The following is a 21628-nucleotide window of genomic DNA, read 5'->3' as shown; positions in this document are numbered from 1 at the left end:
ATCGTTCACCTTATTTTGTTTGCTCACAATCTTTCGATTTTAGAGACCTGAGTACTTGCGGTCTTCAGAATATGACAATATGACAATATGACAATCTTCGTTCAATGGCCGGTGGGAAATACGATACTGATGTTATGAAATGTATGTGAATGTTACAGTGTAAGATGTGCAAGGCAGTTTTATGTTTGCGTTGTTACGAGGAGAAACCACTTCTCGCCCTGTCAATTAAACACCACTCCAAAGGAACAATTGTCATTTATTTGGTAACTGATAACCACGCGCATAAAAAGACATACATGGAAAAATCAGAAATGGTCCTATAGTTGCTAATCATTTTCAAAAAGTACCACAAGAAGCAATGGTATAACCCCCAAGGAGAAAAGATTTTATTTATCGGTCAAAAATACCGTGTTAAAGAACGACCTCTCAAACGTTAAATTTAAAAGTCTTTACATTGAGAAGAAAGTCTTAATTCGGACCCCAAAATTTCTATAACACACTTGTTATCACCACTTGAACATACGCAAACAGAAAGCATTGAGTAAAGTTTAGAGAACGCGGAAAATTGTTGCCTTGAATATTTCGCATTTATACTCTTGAAACAAATGCAAAAACAATGAAGCAATGCTTCTAAGCTACCTAAAATAGCCAGCTTTTTAAGGAGATTTCTTCTTTTTGTGTGGTGGTTCACTTCCTAGTTTCTTTCTTTCCTTGCCTCTCGCGGGAGCTTCCTTTGTTATTTGCACCTGTTTGACAGTAAAACAATAACACAGGCTGTAATAGACGGTTATCTTAAATGCTAAATAATCTTTTTTGGTTGCGGAGTTTATTATTTGGTTCCATGAACTGAAATGTCTGTCGTAAAACCTTGTCTCACACCGACGATCAAAATAGTTGTCATAAGGTGCCAACATGGTAGGAATTGCATCCATTGTTACTGTGTTTTCATTCCTTTTTATTCCTAACGGGTTTTCCTATATATCTTGTTTACGATTCAAAAGGGTGTTCTGCGAGACGGAAAAGCTACCACGATCGAAGGTTTGAGTAACTTACCTTCGGAAACTTGTTGTTCTTCTCAAACAGCCTAAAGAGTTCCTCCTCTCTCTTGTTGTATGCTTCGTCATTTTCCGTTGCATCGGTCTCAGGTGGTTTGTATCTCATTCGCAGCAAATCAAAGATGCTGCCAGCTTCCTGGTAGTCCTCATCTGCCATCTCCTCCCATTGCCTCCTTCTTTCCTTCTCTTCCTCCACAAACCGTTGCCACCATACTACCTCTTCTGGGGTCATACGCACCGAAACATGCTTCAACGCTGCCTCCATAGCCTCGATAGAAGGACAGCGCAAATTATCAGGTCTCTGCACGTACGGGGTGTCTTGTGGGAGCTGTCTGAGTACCACGTATGGTCCTTCCCATTCCTTTTTCTTTGCGACAGCCCAATTTCGATATGACATCTCCACCTCTCCTTGTTCATTTAATTTAAAGCGAAATGCGTGTGGATTACTGTGATTTTTAAGTGTGCATGTTGAGTCACGAAGCCAAGATTTAATGTCGAAAATATTTTCTCTGTATATAGTAATGGGAGAGGGCGTGTAGGCATTGTGTATAATCTCACGGAGTTGGTCCAAAGTTACTGCATTCATTTTCTTCAGGGCTTCGGCGATTCTGCTAAACATCTACAAAGGCAAAGTTTTGCATATTACTATGTTTCATGCTAGTTTTCAACGGAAACCTGGTACATGAAAACTCAGTAAATGAAAGAAAGTGAGCTAGTGATTGGAAACTGAATTCTCTGAAATAAAGCTTAACCTTCTAGCAACAATAAAACATACTGGAGTAGGAAAGGTTCTGCTAAATAACTTGAAAATAATATCAACCTGGTCGATGTCCTCATGTGTATGTCCCACCATCAGATAAGAAAGTCGAACCTAAAAAGATAACAAGATGGCTTGGGTTTTAAATCAACGTTAGGAGCGAGTTACTCAAGGAGAGTGAGGTAACACGTCTCTTCTCTGCCGCATAGCTTTACGTCATTCCCAGCATCTCTTCTACTTTTCAAATCAATTGTGCTCCTCTATTATAACTTTAAATAGTTGTTTTATCATATTTTACCTTTCTTGTATTCCGTAGAAGCACTTTTTCCAAATTTAGTGTTTGGTCGTCCAAACTTCGTTGTTCTCCGATCATCTTAATGAAAAGAAAACGATTTTATACTGTCGAAATTGCTCTTATACAATTCGGAGCTTTTTGTTGTTTGTCTGGTTAATAGTTAAACCCTCTCAGTTTCAAAGATGGACATTATAAATTCATGGCTAAGTCCCATTGGAAATGCAATCTGTCACGTACTGCATGCTAACCCTGGGGGTTGAGGGTCTGGTGGGGTTCGAGAGCGACTGGCTGCATTCTTGAGCTGACAATCTGCTGTTCAAATTTCTGTTTTAAATTTTTACCCACAGAAACAAATTTTTCTTCTTCTCTGCACGAACGCCGGATCTTCGTCGATATCCAATAATGTCAGCGCAATTCAATCCATTTTCCACGTGCAAAACCTCTTCTAAACAATAAGGAGCTTCTCAGCCTACGTCTATTGTGTGAGTCTACGATAAGGAGTGCCGGATGTGGTACTTGCGAGAGACCCTGTCGGTCGATGATGTCAGCTGCAGAAAACACTGGTATAGAGTCGGCGCGGGGAAAATAATTTTCGTACACATCGCCATTGTGTAACTTTGTGCATTAACCTAACAAAATTGTCAACGATTATCGGTAATGTTTCTGTTAAGTTTGTACTAAATTTGTGGCCCTAAAATTAATACGTCACGCAGGTGTAAAGTTAAAGACATATCACGCATGTGCTTCACGCCCCAATCACTCCTTGCTAAAGCATGTAACTTGCTTCCTTTACGTAAATCGGTGAACGTGATGTAGTTCCCTGATGAAGGAAGCGTAACTGTAAGGAAACGTACGTAGAGGTGCCAATGATGAAGCTGTAGAGCACTTTCTGCAATGATCACCTTTGTTGTGATGATTTTTATTTTTCCAAACTTGATTATCACAATTCGAGAACATCATGACTGGTATGTGATGGAAATCACTAACAGTGACGCATTAGACTGATCACGAGATACGCAAGTTTACGAAATTAATTGTGAAAGCAGTTGTGATTTTAAAACACGGAAATACCATAAATTAAAAAACGGAAATATCAGATGATTTTGAAACCCCCAGATATTATGGTTTTGCAACTCAAGAAAATCATGGTGTGTACGTCTACGTCTTGGACCAGAACATACTAAGCACCCTCCCACGTACACGTCCTTCAGTTTTCATCAATTATAAAAGAGCAGAATGCTCCGGCTTCAGCTAATCTATTTGCATCTGCCACTGCCAACACAACATTCCATTAGGTAAGGAGCAAGATTTCTTTACTTTTTTAAAATGAGTAATTACCCATATTACGTTCCAATCCTTCCGTCTACCTCCAATGCTGACAAAACGGAGGACACTTCAAGTGCAAGTGCACCCTACAACACGCCTGATTTCTGGTCGACAGTGACCATTCTCCGAGAAAAGATGAACCAAATGAAACCAAAAGATGCGCAATGGATACCGAAATTAGGACAGAATAGAAGATTTGACCAGGATGTCTTATATCTGATAAAAAGATATTGGACAAACCACTCAAGAAACGTAAGTATCATCCAAGTTTTTTTTATTATTGTCTTTTTGGGCGTTTTGCGTTTTCTGTAGGTAACACGTGTATTTTCCGTTCCTCTCCTTTTACAGAACTTCTACAAGGTTCAGCAGATTGCTAGACTGAACCCGAGCTGTTTCGCTCTTGTCGCGCAAATAGCTGCCGATCCAGCGAAATACACCACATCCCAAAGGATTACCAGCTACTCCTTTGATTTCTTGTCACCTTCGCTATCAGATAGCGAAAAAGAAGACATTCTAAGGGAGGTGCTTTCTGGCGCTAAATCAATTGCGGACCTCAACAAACAGAAGAGGGTGAGTGTTGTTAAAGCTTTACTTTTCAGTCTAAGTGGATTTGTTGATTTTTTTTTTTAATTTTTTTTTGAAATAAAATGTAATTATCACAGAAGTGTCGTAATCTTCTGATTGTGTGAACTACCCCTGACACCCTTTTTCACGACAGACAGGTTTACGCTGGAGCTTTTACTACATGTCATTGGCATGTTTTGTTTATTTCTGAAGTATCATGTAGCCTGCGACCAGGAGGGAGATTAAGAGGGAATGCGTGAAAAAGTGAGAAAAAAAAGTGGCAGAGGGGGTTTAATTTTTGGGGGATTTCTTTATTACAACAAGGGCTGATAATCCAGTGGAAGAAAACACCATTTTCTTGTTTCCAGATGCCACAGGTAATTCAGTAGCAGTAGGACGCTACGTAGTTTTCTCAGGTTTCGACCTTCTACAAAACAGTGCATACAGTTGATGTGGTTTGTTTTTTCCTGAGGAAAACCCACGGAGCTTCAAGATTAAAAGTAACCTTAATTTACCATTAAATAACAAAAGCCAAGGAATCCTCTGACGACCTGATATCTGGAGGCTTGCTAAGAGCGCGTTTTTTCAAACCAAATTTGTGGAGAGCGAAAACCTTTCCGGCATACAAACGATTGCTCAGGGTATTGGGGCGACTTCATCAACTAGTACCCTTCTGGATTTTGTTTAAAGCTTTGGAAGTACAAATTACATGAACGTGATTTGCTTTAATATGCATTTGTTAATGGCTTTGCCAGAATTACTGGGAAAGGCCTAATGGGAAAAGCTCGCAAAGGGACTCACTGAAAGTGCACATACCCTACAAGCCGTTGATAATGGGCAGAGTTCAAACATCGGCCATTTAATATCTAATACATTTCAAATAGTGGCTCGGGTTTTTTAACCATACCCCCCCCCCCCCCCCCCATAATAACTCCCGTAAATCCGTTGTAAGAACTCACTATATAAAGTAATGCTATCATTGTATAGTAGTGGTCGAAAGATTGTGAAAAATATCAATATTTCATTTTAAAGGATGAGGCCGCTGCAAGAAAAAGTGTTAAAGAGAAAGACGCCAGAGCTGCTTCAACAGATCAAGATGCTGTAGATTTGGTTAGTAATTTAGATTTTTTTTTTTTTGGTTGTTTTTTTTTCTAATTCAAATTAGCATTAACAGCAGTGCTTCACTTTTTCTGAGGAGAATCAATTATATGTTTTTTTAAAGGCCCACCTTCACTCAAGAGTCGTTGCGGTAGTTTGTTTTTGTTTCGAAATGCTGTATTGTCCAAACGCGTGATGTTATTGGCTATATGAACTCAAGCGGTTCATGCGGGTTTCCTTTTCGACTCGTGCTGGAGGGAAAGAATATTCGTGATCGCTTATTGCAAACTCACTCGACCCCCGCTCAAATAAAATGGGGGGGGGGGGGGGGGACTGTGGGTCTTTAAGAGCTTTTTTTCTTTCAAAATAAAAACAATGCAAGTGTCCTTTGTCTTTCCGTTTGTAGCAACGGGAAATCGAAAGACTTCAGCAAGAATTGGTAGAGGAGCGGAAGAGCAGTGAAACACTGCGAAAAAATCTCCAGTCAGAGATTGAGACCAATAACGGACTACGGAAATCTCTTCAGATGGTAAGTAAACAAGTTGTGAATATCTTTCCAAAAGACAACAACACTTTATTAAAAATAGACAGTTACAAGGTGTTTATATACCTACCCGCAAATAGCTGAAGCTAGTCGAGGCGGGAAAAAAGATATCACATTCATTAGCTAAGAACCTTTGGATAACGTAGAACAGAGTAGTTCTATGTGGGCTTTACTGTTAACACCGAAATCCCATGAAGTGGCACAACATGGAGGAACTCGCTCTGCTACACGTACCGCCTTTATAACCACGAACGCGCTGAACTAATGGCATGATAGATAACCAACAAAGTACGTGGCGCGCGTCGGCGCGTACATAATCGTCTGAAATCCAACAAACGCGAGTGAAATAATTGTTTTATTTGAAACAACCAAGAAATGTTCTGCTTGAAGCTGATCTCATTTTGCAATTACCAAAAGACGATATCTTGTCCGCTTGATTTGTAGCAAGGTCTTTTGAGAACTAAACCTTAGCCTCTAAGCTAATGGGATCGGCATCCAATGAGGAACTGATATCACCTATTTCCTAAGCAATGTAATACGGACGAGGAGATCCGATTGTATGCGAACCTGTCATTGCTGTTAATGTTTTATCAAGGCCTTGCAGGATAAACGACGTTTAGAGGAAGAAATATCGGGGATAGTGGATAGGAAGGAAGAGCAACGGAAATATTATGAAAAGGTAAACATGTCAAATTGGGTGTACTTCTTTACAATCATACCCTGCGGCTGAAAACTTCACGGTCCACAATTAACTGTTGTTTTCTGCTCTTCTGTTGTAGAACATAGACATGCTTAAGGAAAAAATAACTCAAATAGAAGGACCCATGCTAATGGCAACCTTGGGAGTTGATAGTGTGAGTAAAAACGTTTCTTTCTCTATTACGTAAGTTTGCGTAATAATGGGATAACTGTTTTGCTGTTGGATCAAGAGATGCACTAGATCAAATTAACAGATAGCACTAATAAGGCAAAAATGTGTTCACCTACAGGAGGAGGAGCCGGCCAGGGAAGTGAAAAAAGTGAGATTCACTGAACCACGTGAACAAAATGTGAAGGTAGAGACATGAGACCAAAAAACGTTTTTTTCTCGACGCCCTGATTTTTTTGTTTTTCATTTGCTTATTATATTTTATTTCTTTTATAGGCTGAAAAGAAGGGCTCTCGCTTGTTAGAAAAACGAAAGCATGAAAGCATAACCAGAACGGTTGAGGTGAATGAGTTACTGGTTTGGGCATTGTTAGCATTAGTGTCCCTGCCCGTTCATACTTCTCATTCTGTTTTCTTTGTCACGAAGGTGAAGTCCAAAGAGTTTAACCTCTTGCTTGAGGACGTAAGTTGTGTCCCAGGAGGTTCCACCAAGGTAAATTCCTGTACAGGGGTATTTGAGTATTCCCTATCTATTTTGACTACTTACAGACCATATGTAGAAGAACCTAAAATATCGTGACTGAACTAAAGCTGAACAAATTTTCTTAATTTAACAAGTACTCTTTCATGTTTCTGAAAAGTTCTTTAAGGTTTTCGTTTCTTTACGAATCCATTCAATGAATATGGGATGGGTTTTTTTTTTTTTTTCACTTTCAAATCGCCGTTCCTTTTCTAAGAAAACACCTACTTTTGATGGTGATCACGTAAGAAGGTGAAATCCCTGTAGTACAGCAAATGGGAGCTGTCCTTTTTCGGAGTTTACAGCAATTTGTTATCTTTTTGTTTTAGTCACTTTCTTGGCAAGACGACGCGTTTGACATTATAAGGTTTTATGATAACAACAAGGATACAGCAAATAACTTTTTTAAGCCTTAACTTTTTTATCAAAGGAATCTCCTGATTATAAGAAAAAGGAAGAAGATGACGGTGAAAGCCCTGTTTACGTGCAAGAGGATACCCAAAGCGAACATGTAAGAAAGGCCAATTGTTGTAAACAACTTCCCCGTTGGCTAGTTTTGCAGTGTAAATGTCCTAGTTGTAAGGGTTTTCTTAATACTTTGTACTACGCTTAATGTGATAAAAAATTGCAACAAATGGAATTTTCCTTTTTGAAACTCGCCCTTTTTTCCCAAAGGAATTGGCGGAAAATATCGATTGTGGAGTTGATGCTGATGAACTTCAAAGTTTAGTGCACGACGACTGCACACCAAAGCACGTAAGAAGGGCCAATTATTCTAATAAAATTTGTAGTAGAATTGTTTTCCATTTTAATTTAAATGTCAGAATCTCTTTTACTTGCCTACTGACGGTGTCTTTTTAATGTTTTGCCGGGTAAGGTTCATTTCAATTGAAGCAACAAATTGAATTGTGAAACTCAGTTTTTTCCCCCATAAATTCCAGGAAACGAAGATGGAGCCTCTACAAAACGAGTGAGAAAGGTAACTTGAAAAGATCCCAGAATCGATTGGTATATGATTCAAATGAACCTTTGTGATTGGATGGCCATCAGTGGCTTCTTCTTTTTCCTTTCACACTAGGCACCTATGATAGTCGCACCTGTAATGGGACATAATTTAGTAAGCTTTTTTTTTGTACCATTATTAGAAGTGTATCATTTGCCGTAAATGTACCACCTGTGACTGTGGACAAAAACTCTTAGTTTGAGGAAACCTCTGCTATTCTCCAAAATAAACTATTGAAAACAACTTTCAAGTTGATCATATTCCTTGAGTTTCATGAATCGCTTGAATGTTTGATTTTTATAGGACTGTGAAATGACGCTCGAGCAGTGGGTGGCAGTTTATTTTCCAAATAAGTTCTACGTTGGTAGAATAACCAAGTTCAACAAGGATGGGAATGTAATTATTAGATTTCTTGACCAGCGTCCGAACGACAAGTTCGAATACAGAAAGGACGTCGAAGAAGTGGATAAAAATTGGATATTCTATCGTGATGTGAAGGTCGTTTTGGAAGGTAAAAAGTCCTTCGTGATAAAAGAGATGGAGATTCTCCGCAAAAAATATGCAGAGTTCCGGAAGAACTGCCTCTGTAGAGCAAAGGTAAGGTGTAAAGGTGGCGTAATAGTTTTGGCTTTCAACAAACGCTTATTATGCACTCAAAGTGAAGACACCCTTATTTAAGTTAGTTCTCCTATCAGTATAAATAGCTACGTAAAGCCGTTGCAATCCAAGTTATATCAGTAAAAAAATGGGCCTGAAATATCCCCTCTTTGTCCGCAACTTTTTCCCACGAAGAAGAATTGCGTTGCGTTGCTAGTTTCAGCAAACGCAATCTTTGCAAATAGCGGCTTTCCTTATGGGAAATCTTCATGACCAGTAACTTGCGTTCGACCCTGAGAGACTGATGTGTACTTCATCTGAAAAGTTCATCTAGGTCTTACATTTCTAAGTTGTTCCAGTGCCCCAAAGCTTTAACACTTTACATTTTAATAAACGTTAATTTTAACGAGTGACGTTATGTTAATCCCAAGTGACTGACAGCGTTAGAGTACAGCATACATACATTGCAAAGAAAGATCATGTTCCGTAAATGCTGCTTTACTAAGCACTTCATGCGATTGCAATTACATTGCATTGATTGCATAAACTCTTATATCCCTCCAGGTGGATTCAATGTGGGATTTAAAGAGACACGCCGACCTCGAGGAGGAAATTGGAGACGTCGGCATCACAACAGGCGACTTTAAAACCCTGCAGTGCACCGTCTCAGAGGAAGATGAGGCAGTCCTGAAACGTTTCAAGTCCCGTTTTACTGCTGGCTGGTTAAACGACGAGGTATGTGCATTTCATGCCAAATCTTGGTCAAAGGAGGGGAACGTTCAGTGGGTTTTTCGGCAGTTATAATAACACGTTTTTTTTTTTTAATTTTTCTTTAGGTCATAAACGCTGTCCTCAAAATCATAGAAACTGCAGGGAAGAAGCAGGTACAATGCATCGTCAATTTATGTAGATTTGTGGTAAATTGATTTTAAAAATTTTCTTAAGGCAAACAGAAATACTGCCTAACGTACAGCAAAGTAGGGCCTTTTCTTATGAACCGAGTATGATGTGTAAACGATCTCATTGGATTTTAAAACAGGGTAAAAAGGTTTTGTGTACAACTACTTATTTGTACACAAAATTGGCAAAAAGGGGACCGAGCGAAGAAAACTTCAAAGGATGGATTGACAAGGTAATACTTTTCTTTGTTACTTTATTTCCAAATACTGAATATCCATTCGCGATTTAGTGCCTGTTTGAAGCCTACAGCAAACTGACAAAATACTATATTCACCGACAGAGAGAACTAGAAAGTGCAGACTTGGTCATTATTCCCGTGCACAAGAATGAAATTCATTGGGTTTTAGGGGTAAGTATTGTTTGTTTAGTAATGGATTTATAAATTACATGTATATATTGTAAAGAAAAAAAAAAGCCGGGAGAAAGTCGGGGACTTGAAAAAAAAAAAGAATGCTAGGCTAGCCGTTTAGCTAAGCGTAGTTAAATTCACCACGTGCCTCAACCATTGCCGTTTTGCTGGGCGTTGGCCTCTTAACATACCACTGACCATCGCCAGTATTGCAGAAACATTTGATGCACTTTCTATGTCGGAAACAAGCCACTTTCAAACACAAGAAAAGACACTGAAATGTAACTACATGTATTTCGAGTGGAGTTATGAAAGGTTTGTTTCTTTAGGTGCAAGAACGTGCAGGCCAACAATAAATAACAATGAAATTTAAAATGGATAGAACTAAGAAGATGTTATAATGCAAGTACCATGTGCCCTGCCCGTCGTACTTATATATGCCTTTCAAAGAAGTGAGATATTTTCGGAATTGGGTTGACTTTTACATACCCGTCATGGGGCATGCCAGTCAAGTTTCACGCGTTTGTCTGGCATTGTTAAGCTGCATTTTAAATTAAGTAAAGCATTAATTAAATATATATCATTTTATGGGAACTCACTTTGATACCTTTTCAGGTAGTAAAGAACAAAGAAGGAGTAGTGGAATACTACGACAGTTTTAGGGAGGCTCCTTTGCCCTCATTCTTTAGCAACATCAGGTATGTTTTTGGAATGAAGAATTATAATTATAGTGAATAAGAAATTAGCGCTAATGGATGAAAGTTACTGTAAGACGGTATAAACGCTCTACTTAGTTATTAAGAATTAAGCATTTGAAAGGGCAACAATTGGCTTTATAGACTTGCTTAAGAGCTTGCTGTCGTACTCAGTTGAACAGAATTAAACCAATAAACTAACTGGCAAAGGATAGGCCATTAATAATGAATCGTACACTTAACTCCAACTGGGGCAAGGGAAAAATAGCCATCTAGATGGTTTAAAACAATCATATAAATTATGCTCCCCAGAAATTTTTTTTCCGCGCACGGGATTCGCAAGGAATGGAAAACAATTATTAAAAGAAGCCCCAAGCAAGAAGACTACAATAGTTGTGGAGTGTTCATGCTTGAGGTGAGTGAATTGCTGTTACAGGTATGAGCTCGGCATTGTATGTACCTTAAACCTTTATTTCACAACTCAGCATAACGAGAAGTAAATGTAATTTCACCGTTGTTTTTTTTTTTAATTATCAGAATGCAAAACGTTTGGTTGAAGGAAGGCCACTGGATTTTCGACAGGTATGAAATTTTAAGAATTTGATCGTCAACTGAAGTTAGAATGCTGTAAAGTGTAATAAAAATTACCGTATAGTTTTCAAGTCGTTTCAGGACTTAGAATTGCTTTTCTCGAGTGGCATACATAAAGGAAGTAGTGCGCCACCTCCCCACCCCCCCCCCAAAAAAAAAATCCCGCCATATTGTCTTAATTTTGAAAAGTTTAAGAAATTTGCTGTTAAATTTGCTACTTTATTTGATGATTCTTTCTTCCTTTTAATTATAATCTATTTATGCTATTTTGTGCAGGAAGATGTAAATGATCTGCGTTATGAGATTGCCTTTGCCGTGTTGGAAAACAGCAAAAAAGTGATAGGAAGCATCTAATTACGCTTTTAGACTATTCAAGTTGACATTACTCGAGAAACTCGGTGTCACCGTTTTAGACATTCGTTACAAACGTGCACATTTTTCAAGGTGATTGTTAGTTTGTAGATGAAGCGAACTACCATAAGTCTCAGGCTTCTGTACCAAACAGATAAGTTTATTGCTTTTAACAAGTAAGTGTTTACTTGATACACAGTAAGGTTATACATGAAGAAATTACTTACACGGTATTCACTATTGTCAGACTTGCTATTGATGATATTCGTGCAAGGACTAATAAGGTTTTTCAATATACGATAATACGTGTAATGAGGTATAAATACACTAATTCAGTCAGAATAAAATTGGATAGTATAATCATCAGTAAAGCATTTTCAGTTAATGAGAATATATCCTGGAGCTGACGCAAATCTTTCATACATATGGAGGGAAAACCTTGCTATGGCCGCAACAGTATGACGTCGATTATCTTCAGAATCCCCATCGTCATTCCATCTTGAATGCCCACTCTTCCTAGTATGACGGTTTAATGAAGGCAAATGGAGGAAATTTTTTCCACATTGAGCACAATAAAACGGGCCGTGGTGTGTCTTTTTTAAATGTACTTTCAAGAGCGCTCTTTTCCTTGATTTTGCCTTGCAGTTGGGATACGGGCACCAGTAAATTCCATGAGGGTCAGGAGAAGTTATGATGGTATTCAGTTTGCAAAATGAACCTTCGGAACTTACATAAAATTTGACAAGAGCATTTTGCTTTCCGCCACGCGCTATCGTTGCGGCGAGAGTTATCGAGTGTCTTATATTTTCTGGAGTAGCTGGTGGTACCGTAGTATCCAAATTGATGGACTTGGAATTAAGACCAAAATCTAAACCTGTTAAGTCCTTGCAATACGAGAAGTCCTCATTAACGACGACCCTCAGGTGTGGCAATATCGTCTGATCGTGGTCAAATTCGTCATCATCGCTTTCAAACACGATTTCGTTGCAATCAAAAGCAAGCGACACTGAAATATTATTAACAGACTTCGGCTCTTCTTCGACAACTGTAATTCCTCCATCCCTAATAGCAAGTGTTGTCTTTAAAATGGATAAGGCGGTATCTTCTTCCACGTCATCACCATCGCTCTCCAATAACAAATCAACCTCGAAATTGCATTCGTCATCATCACTTTCAAAAGCGACTTCAAGGTCATTTGAAAGATTTGACGTTTTCGTAGGAGAAACTTCAGAAAAATCCATTTTTTTTTCTTATACACAATGGATCTTTCTGTACTATTTTAGAAATATACGACAAAGCACAAAGATAGTACAGAGAGCTGTACTGCGTACTGGGCTACATGTGCAGAAGTGGCGCGTTTTCGGCTGTCACGCAATCTTTTGGTACACGTGGACTGGACGGCATTGGTTAGCTCTATGTAATATATCAGGGTCTTTACACGTGGACGAGATTGATTGGCTTTTTCAACTTGGGATGTGTTTCCATGTTAACACGTGGAAGGCAATGGTTCGTTATGTTGTAGAATTAGTATCGGTCTTAGCCTATGAGATCACGGAACTGAAATAGATTACGACATCCACACAAATAAGATAGTAATCTGATCATGTAATGAAACTTTCCCGCGAAGCACCTCGCACGTTAGACCCTTTTTTATTTGGTACACTGAAACCGGGTAAGATATATTTCCCTTGCTCTTTTGGGCGCTATACGTTCAAAGAATGAGCGAGAAAAGAATTCAGAGAAGTTGGAAATCGGTCGATAAACTATACCCGATACACGGCTCGCTTGCGAGGAAGTTTGGAAGAGGATTACCCGCCAAATAATAAATGGGTTCAGCATTCTCAAGGGACCAGTGTGTTTACCGCAAATTCAGTTCTGGAAGAAACTGATTGCCTAGTTGCAGATCAAGCTCATCAATTCTAAAGCACAAGTAATAGGTAAGTACCGCAATTAATTGCTATTTGTTAAATAAATGATAAACTAAATGTGATCAGACCTGGCTTTGAGGCTATCGCTGATTACCCGCCAAAAACGATAAAATGGCGCCAAATCAACGAAGCTTGGTGACGGTAATTTCTGTATCATTTGGTTATGCTAAAAAGTAGCCTTATTATGTAACAAGGTTTCACGTAATCGAAGGAATGGCCAGTACATTATTTTCCAGCGTTTGACGATTACGTATTTGGTTAATAAATAAAAACATTTTCCGTGCTATTCAAATGCGAGATCGGGAATTCCCATAACAATGGGATTTGACGATTGACAACAGAGTGTATGTAATCCTGTAAATATCAAATTGCACTTTTCTTACGAAACTGCTGACTGAAAAGGTACTCCCTGTCGAATTATCGACTTTGACCTGTCAGTCCGATCGTAATAACGATAATCGAAAACGTCTCACGATTGTTCCTTTTGTTTCGGTTGAAGGTAGCGTAGAGCGAAGAATTTCCTACGGGCTTCGGTGGAATGTTCTTCGCGTGTCGGCCGCGTGTGAATATTTACAATACCTGTCAACATGTTTTTGTGACGAACATAATCCCGTACTGCAAAAAAAATCGTGTTAGAAAATAACTCCAGTTGCGAAATAATTCCTGAGCTGAGGTAACAAACGAAGCAGCAACGAGGAATCCATTTCCGAGAGAAATACCTTCGCTCATTTATTTTCGAATGGAATGACTAGTGCGAAATGTAACATAGTTGCATTAATTTGCAATTGACAACCTGATAAACGGTGGATTTCGACTTATGAGGATAAACAAATGCCGCTGGTGTTGCAAAATATATTCAACTTCTTGTAAGATTGTCGGGGTTTAATTAAGCTGATTTTTATCAATGGACAATAAATGCACCGGATCGGAGATAAAACAAAAGCGCTTGTAACAAGGTTTTAATTGTCTGCATAGTTGTTTGCTGACAGACAAAGCACGGGTGATGCTAAATTTGGCAATTACATTTTGGCGCGCGACATAGATACTGTTCTAACGGTCGTAAAAATTCTTTAGTCTGATTGGTTTGTTCGTAAACTTAGTAGCTGCAAAGTAAGACTTAGATTACACACATAATCTGATTGGTTAGTACAGCAACTTAGTTTCTTAAGATATCATATTGAGTATATTTGGATTCTTATTGGTTGATTCAGAAACTAATGTTTCCTATTTATCAAGTACATTTTTAAATGGTAAAGTACATTTTTATATGGAAATGTGTTACAGGGAATGCCCTTTGTTCAGCATATTTCTGTAGCCTCCATCAATTGAATAGTTAAAAGAATGATTGAGTGACAGTGCTAACTGTTGCTTAACGTGCAGCTATTGTAGGCCCAGACATCCAGTGGCCAATCTCTGTTGTACACAACATGCTAGAGCAATAGCCCTGCCTGGCCAGCTAATTAAAATCTTAACTGCTGAAGAAAAATTTTATATGCTCAGCGAGTGCCCATTCAATTTGGTTCCTGCTTTCACATCAACATTTATCAAAAGTTAAACAATTTAATACACAACTGGATCTATCACTTGATGGGAAAAGTGCACAAAAACTTTCACACAAGAATGGATGATTTACAAGTTTATGAACTGCCTCAACAAGAACGTCCATTAACAAAGTGATTCATGAGCCAAACTGTGTTTTCATCACATCTGTCATGATCTGTGATGGTAAATAAAAAGCTTACACCAATTTACTTTTTGCTACAGCTAAAACACAAGATCTAAACCTACCAGTAAAGGTTACACCCTCTGTGTATGGCTTTTGTGCCCAGGCAGTGGCAAATCGTAAAACACTCGTAAGTGAGGGTTCATAATTTAAGCAGATGGGGGCCTATGATGATTTTTAAATTTTTCCTTAAGTTCACGTTTTGGATAATGCTACTGTTTGATGAGGTCAGGTTTACGAGATGCCGAATTGTCCAGAATTTGCAAGTCTGATTACCACATCAGGATTCATCGAGCACACGAAAGCAGTGACTGGGGGAAAGCTGGCTGGAAAGGACTAATCCTGCAGGTGGCTGAGATGCCATTACCGATGGCGGTTCTATAAAATGGAATATTTTCAAAGATTTCATGACAAATCAGACCAAGAAATTTAGAAGACGACTGTGACTAGCTCTCTATGAAATTACGAAGATAAAGAATAAAAAGAAATGCATGGAGGGTTGCTCATGACATAGCGTTGCACATTGACGATGCACCCGTTGTCAGATTACATAAGGAAATTTGTAACAGAGAGGGAGGAGAAGGCAGGTTTTTTTTTTCAACAGGACCCAGCTAGTCAAGATTACTTGAAGGCATCTGAAAGTTCAAAAAAACATGTACCTGGCTATAATTATTATTTTGCAACAATTTGTGGCTAGAGTTATACATGGAATTTGTCAAAGACACCTGCAAGGTTAAGAAAGAGCAGCAGTGTGCTTCATGTGAAAATGGTTGGCTGGCTCCATAATGGGCAGAATTCCATGCCCTTTCCTGGATAAAGAGAAGTTAAGGTACAAATTAAAATGTCTTTGAATCTCCGGCTACTTCTTTAGATGGAACAACATGACCAGTACTGGTGATGACTTTATGCCTAATTCCTTCAATGAAGGAAAGCTGAACAGAGCGACAGAAATTGCAGACTTTTCTTCTACTATAGTTTGTGGTTTTTGTGGTTTCTGAGGAGCTAGTGAAAATATACCTATAGTGCATTCAAAACATCTCCTTTTTTCCAAAGATTTGCGAAGTCAAGCAACCATTGAGAAGCGATGAAACAGAGAATGAGGATAACAATTGGGAAGAGTTACTACTATCTGGAGAGTTAAAATCTCTTTTTTTTTTTTTTTTAACTTAACACTCTCTTGAAAAAACACTCCCTTCCATACAAGAAAAAATTGAAAAATGAAAAGGATTGTGCTAATAACCAGTCATCTACAAGAAGCAAAGGGGACAGACATTAGCGACAATGAAAGTCCCAGGCCAGCGTCTTTTAAAAGCTAACAAACCCACATCTGATGATAATGATAAAAAAGGTGGAGGCGACACAGTTGTTGTGGGTGAAACATGGTACAGTGAAACTGAGGGGATGCTGAGTGCGAATGATGATAGTGAGTGTGAATACCATTGCCGGCAAATAAAAAGTGCAACACTAGAAGTGGACACACTGTAGTCAATAATTATTGGTAAATCGCTTAACCCTAAATAGTATAGAAAAGTGCTTAGAATATTGTTAGCTGTTAACTGAAGGGGTATTTTGCAGAATACTGAACGCCGAATGTTGCATTTTACGCCACCTATAACAGTTTGGCAGTAAGGTTACCGTATACCTTTAGGGGTCTTTCGCGTCGAAGCAATGTAGCATGTCCGGTTTAAACTGTAGATATGTAAACCCCTATATCGAATTAAAGCTTATAGAGCTGGCTTAATCAAACTATATCAAGAATTTTGAAATTAAATGAATTGTCGAATTTTTTACCACCTCTAAATGTGAGCATCCGAATCACCTTTGAAACGGCTACAAGTCAAGTGAATTTTGTTTTTCGCTAATTTAATTTGCTCCTCAGTTTCCGGTACACCCAAAGCACAAAAAAAAAAAAACATGTCTGCGTTCTGTGATATTAAATTGCAGTGAAAAGTTACAGAACATTTTCGAAATACCATTAAAGAAATGTGAAGTGATCGTATAAAAATCACTCGGAGAAAAAATATTTCAAAAGAAAAAAATTTGCGACACGTCTTTGTTCCTTATATGTTAAACTAGCTACTGTCCAAAATTGAAGGTAAACAAACAAATTCCATTTGAGTTTTAGCAAGTGCCCCCTTCAAGTGAAAAAATTGATTCAAGAAAACAGCGCTAAAAATTCGACAATTCATTTTATTTCAAAATTCTTGGTATAGTTTAATAAGCTGGCTCTATATAAGCTTTAATTAATTTGATGTGGGGGTTAGGTATCCACAGTTTAAACCGGACGCTCTACATCGCTTGGACGCAAGACACCTATTAAGCAACGAACAAAGTTATGAAGGTCTAAGCACATTTCTTTTCTGTTTAGGGCTAACACTGATTATACAGACGGTTAGCTTTAATTTGTTGTTATGGCAGCCATTGCATTAAAGGACTTCTATAGATTCAACATTCGGTGTTCTGCAAAATACCCCTGCCGCTTGAAAATTAAACCTTAATTCTACTCGGCCTCATGCAAATAAAAATACTATCGGCTATACAATAAGGTACATTAAGGTGTACATGTAGTAAGTAAGGTGTCCTCTTGAAACCCACAAACCCATTTCAGCAGAACTGACATTCTTAAAGCTACATGGATGTGAGTGGGCGGTACAAAAAAATATCAAAATATTATGTACACTGTACAGGAAAATATTCAGGACGGGATTGGCTATTTATCGAGTTTTGATAGTTTTCTTCACGCTCAAAGTATCATTTTGTTGTTATTACTCTTTTTAGTTTTAAAGATAATTGAGGCGAACTGTCACTGTCTTAGGCAAATTTTGTTGATCAACCATAAACCTCAGAGAGAAAGGCTACACTAACCATGAAACAGACTTAAAATATACATGTATCCTGGAGTAGTAAAAGAAAAAAAAACTGTGATAATTCACAACAATCAGAACAGAGATAAACTAACCGAGGATCTTCAAAAATTTGCACAAACAAGCGAACAAATTTTGCGTACGCTTGATGTTATGATGAAAATGAGGTCACACCAATGACTAATTTTACATTCGCTTTTAACGTTCTTTGAAAAGACATATCCTATTTTTTAAAGTATTTGTGTTTGTTCTCTGTGAAGATTGTCAGAAATAAATGCAAAAATTAGAAATATTTGCCAGAAAAACTTGTCAGTAGTTTGTGCTAGCTATATAACGACAACAAAGTGTTACGAGACGTTTGTTTCACTGACTATTTTACCTGAGAATCGAATTTTCTTACATGAAGCAAAAAGGAATGAGATTAGAAAATAAAACTCCAGGGGAAATAATGAACATGGACCGAGAAATGAGCTCAAGAGGCTTTTCTGAAGTTAGCAGTAGCTTAAGTTAAACATGTTGCAGTGTAAACACTGCAAAAAAAAATAACTTGCAAAAGTCGACAGCAAAGTTTTGTCAACAAAATCACATATAGGACTTAAGCTTAAATATACTCACCTCTTTGGAAATTACCAGTCCTTTTATTCCATTGCTGATTTTTTCGTTCGTTTTACAACGTTAAATGAGCAAAAAGTTTCACTTTAAGAGGAAAAATCCAACGTTTCTTCGAGGATCAGATCCGCTGTTTATAATGTGCCGCCTCTAGAACAGTCCTTTTTCGCCGCTATTCGCCTTGCTCTTTTTCCCGCTGTTGGAAAGCAAAATTGGACCAGATTAGCAAATAAAACGCCAAGGGATCGAAATAATGAACATGAACCGAAAAAAAAATGAGCTAAAAGGAAAACTCTGAAGTTAGCAGTATTAACTGCGTGTCAACACAGCAAGAAATCAATTTATTGCAAAACAGCCGCAAATGAGCAAAGTTTTGTCGACAAAATCACATGAATATACATGTACTTGCCTCTTCTGAGAATAGCCAGTCCTTTTATTCCATTGCTGATTTTTTCGTTCGTTTTACAGCGTTAAGTGAGCGAAACGTTTCACTTCAAGAATGAAGAGGAAAAATCCAACTTCTCGTCGCGCCGGATCGGAGTAAAATGATTCACTTCACGATCAGCGACGCTAAAAGCAGGAACGGTGGAACGGCGGAACGGCGGAATGGTGGAAAATCACTACAAATCCTAAAGCATGGAACGGCGGAAATCACCCCAAAAAAATTGTAACCTTGACCCTAACCCTTACCCGTTCCGTGTTCTTGGATTTGGGGTGATTTTCTGCCTTTCCACCGTTCCGGTTTTTAGGGTTGCCCCTTCAAGACTCACGGCGCCTGCTGTTTATGATCAATGCCCCCTTCATGTAAATTCCCACCGCGCGTAGTCTTACTCTTTCTCCCGCTGTTGAAAGGCAAAATTTGGAGGAGATCGGAGGAGATTAAAAAATAAAACTCCAAGGGAAATTTTAAACATGGACCAAAAAAAATGAGCTCAAAAGACTGCTCTGAAGTTAGCAATATTAAGCTCAAGTTTAAATTACACGGCGTGTCAACACTGCAAGAACACAAGATCTTGCACGATACGGATAGCAATCCAGCAAAGTTTTGTCAACAAAATCACATGAATATACTCGCCTCTTCTCAGAATAATCAGTCTTTTTATTCCATTGTTGATTTTTGTCGTTTGTTTTACAACGTCAAGTGGACGAAACGTTTCACTTCTAGAGGAAAAGTCCAACGTTTCGTAGCGCCGGATCGGAGTAAAATGGTTTCACTTCAAGATTCTGATGACGTGCCAGTCAATTTGTTTCCTCCACCGCTAGACGTCTTGCTGTTCCTCCCGCTGTCGGACACATAAATTGACTTTGTATTTTGTCGTCTTTAAAATTATGTTTTGCTTTTCTTTTTTCTAAACCGCAGTTGGCGATGCAACTTCCCGCCGAAAAACAAGAAAAACGCGGTTTGCCACTCAGGTTGACTGTGGCATTTCACAATGGCTTACATAGAGGGGCGGAAGGACGTACGGACGCCGGACGGACAGTGACGTCATAACCAAACCAAAATTTCTCGCGTTCACGGGTTACCAAATTCTCTTAGCTATGGGGCTCCGCTGCGCGCGCCTGCGGCGCGCGCGAGAGCTCTGCTAACACTAATCACTGAAAGATTATAGGAGTGCGCTTTCCTACACGTTTCGGTTGGACTTATTTGATGTAATGTTATAATGCTAAAATCATCATCTTTGAGGATTATTTGAATTTTCTTCTCAAAATTAGCCACTGCAGTTCTGCCCGCAGCTAGTCTGGGCTTGTGCACAGCTGCCCGCCTCTCCAAGGAAAAAAAACTCCTCCAATGTTGGCAGTATTACTACAACTAGCTAAGTTTATCGTGACGAAGTTCCAGTAGAAGTACAAAAAAAAATACAGAGACAGAAAATACAAACAAACCTGAATAGGAATAGAACGATCTTAAGTTTGAGTACTAAGGGACAGCAGTGTGTTGCGACTGAAAACTGTTTGTGATTGGCACTACATAAGGACAGTCATTGATGGTTTGGTTTCGGACTTTTTAAATTGTACCGTTTTGGTATTCAAGAAAGAAGAAACTCCGAAACGCTGAAAAACTCCACGACAAGAAGCGGCCGTAATAACAGCAACATCACAAGCGCATTCACTGATAGAAAGGTAAGCTGTAAAAATGTTCGCTTTGCGTGAGAATTTAATTATCAGCAGCCCATAGACATATCTTGAAGGTCTTTCGGAAAATTTGCGAGCACGCGGTCATTCGCCGTTTTTTACTTCCAAGGACGTTAGATTGATCGGACCGGATCGCTAAAGCCGGCAACACACCTGTCGATTTTATACGCCAATCGCGGCGAATTTGATCGCCAGCGAAATTTTCAAGCGGTTTTCGCCTCCGATTGAAGTGGACACACTTGGCGATTTTTTTCACCAATCGCGGGTATGTGGCACTTCAACATTGTTCATATGATAGAACCGCCCAGCCTGATTAATTGACTTTACTATTCTTAGCGATGGGCGTAGAAAATCGCGGGAATAGGCACACTTTGCGAATGCCGACGCATTTAATCGCCGATATCTGACATGCCAGATATCGCTAGGTGTGTCGCCGGCTTAAACGAGCCATGTGCCTTCGTTAGTGTGTGATTATATTTGGCAACAAACCATATTTTATCAGCATCTGAGTATTTCAAAGAACAATTCAATGGTCTAATCTAAGTTACTTGCGAAGAAACAATAAAATGAAATAATTATTGATGTTAGAATAATATAAAGTGAGAACAATCTTTCAAAGTTGCGAAATAGAGAAAGTAATTTTATATAGCTATCACTTTTTAAAGAATACACGTTTTAAGTCAGTTATTACTCATGACGAGAATTTGCATTTGGTCCACAATACATTAAAAATGAGCTACGTTTCAAGGGGCACTATTTTAATGAAATCATCCCGTGATCCCATTCTTGTTGATCAACT

The 21628-nt window shown here is 38.6% G+C and overlaps 2 protein-coding genes and 1 long non-coding RNA gene across 5 annotated transcripts; 2 read left to right on the top strand and 1 right to left on the bottom strand.

Moving 5' to 3' along the window:
- Positions 1–6229: 6229 nt before the first annotated feature.
- LOC146468376 (uncharacterized) lies at positions 6230–7902 on the top strand. Its single transcript, XM_085124662.1, has 7 exons — positions 6230–6318; positions 6419–6493; positions 6629–6694; positions 6784–6849; positions 6934–6999; positions 7457–7537; positions 7702–7902. Exons 2-7 carry the CDS (start codon positions 6428–6430, stop codon positions 7885–7887), a joined length of 531 nt encoding a protein of 176 aa, XP_084980788.1. The 5' UTR covers positions 6230–6318; positions 6419–6427; the 3' UTR covers positions 7888–7902.
- A 75-nt stretch (positions 7903–7977) lies between these two features.
- Positions 7978–11634, top strand: LOC146468375 (uncharacterized). The gene is made up of 8 exons (XM_085124657.1): positions 7978–8005; positions 8333–8626; positions 9191–9361; positions 9816–9935; positions 10551–10633; positions 10943–11045; positions 11168–11212; positions 11498–11634. The coding sequence occupies exons 2-8, from the start codon at positions 8342–8344 to the stop codon at positions 11573–11575; spliced, it is 885 nt and encodes a 294-aa protein (XP_084980783.1). The 5' UTR covers positions 7978–8005; positions 8333–8341; the 3' UTR covers positions 11576–11634.
- Positions 11635–14784: 3150 nt separating this feature from the next.
- LOC146468374 (uncharacterized) lies at positions 14785–20262 on the bottom strand. Of its 3 annotated transcripts, XR_014867521.1 has the most exons (4): positions 19106–20262; positions 18703–18892; positions 15949–16032; positions 14785–15217 (listed from the first exon to the last, which is right to left on the bottom strand). It is a non-coding gene; the product is annotated as an uncharacterized LOC146468374 (long non-coding RNA). The 3 variants fall into 3 exon arrangements; XR_014867520.1 differs by lacking the exon at positions 15949–16032; XR_014867519.1 differs by lacking the exon at positions 14785–15217 and having other exon boundaries at positions 15866–16032.
- Positions 20263–21628: the final 1366 nt, after the last annotated feature.

Source organism: Pavona decussata, unplaced genomic scaffold, assembly GCF_977016875.1.
Source record: "Pavona decussata unplaced genomic scaffold, jaPavDecu1.1 SCAFFOLD_131, whole genome shotgun sequence".
In the NCBI taxonomy this organism is placed as follows: Eukaryota; Metazoa; Cnidaria; class Anthozoa; order Scleractinia; family Agariciidae; genus Pavona; species Pavona decussata.
Note: the sequence above shows the minus strand (reverse complement) of the source record. Positions and strands in the feature narration are given on the sequence as shown.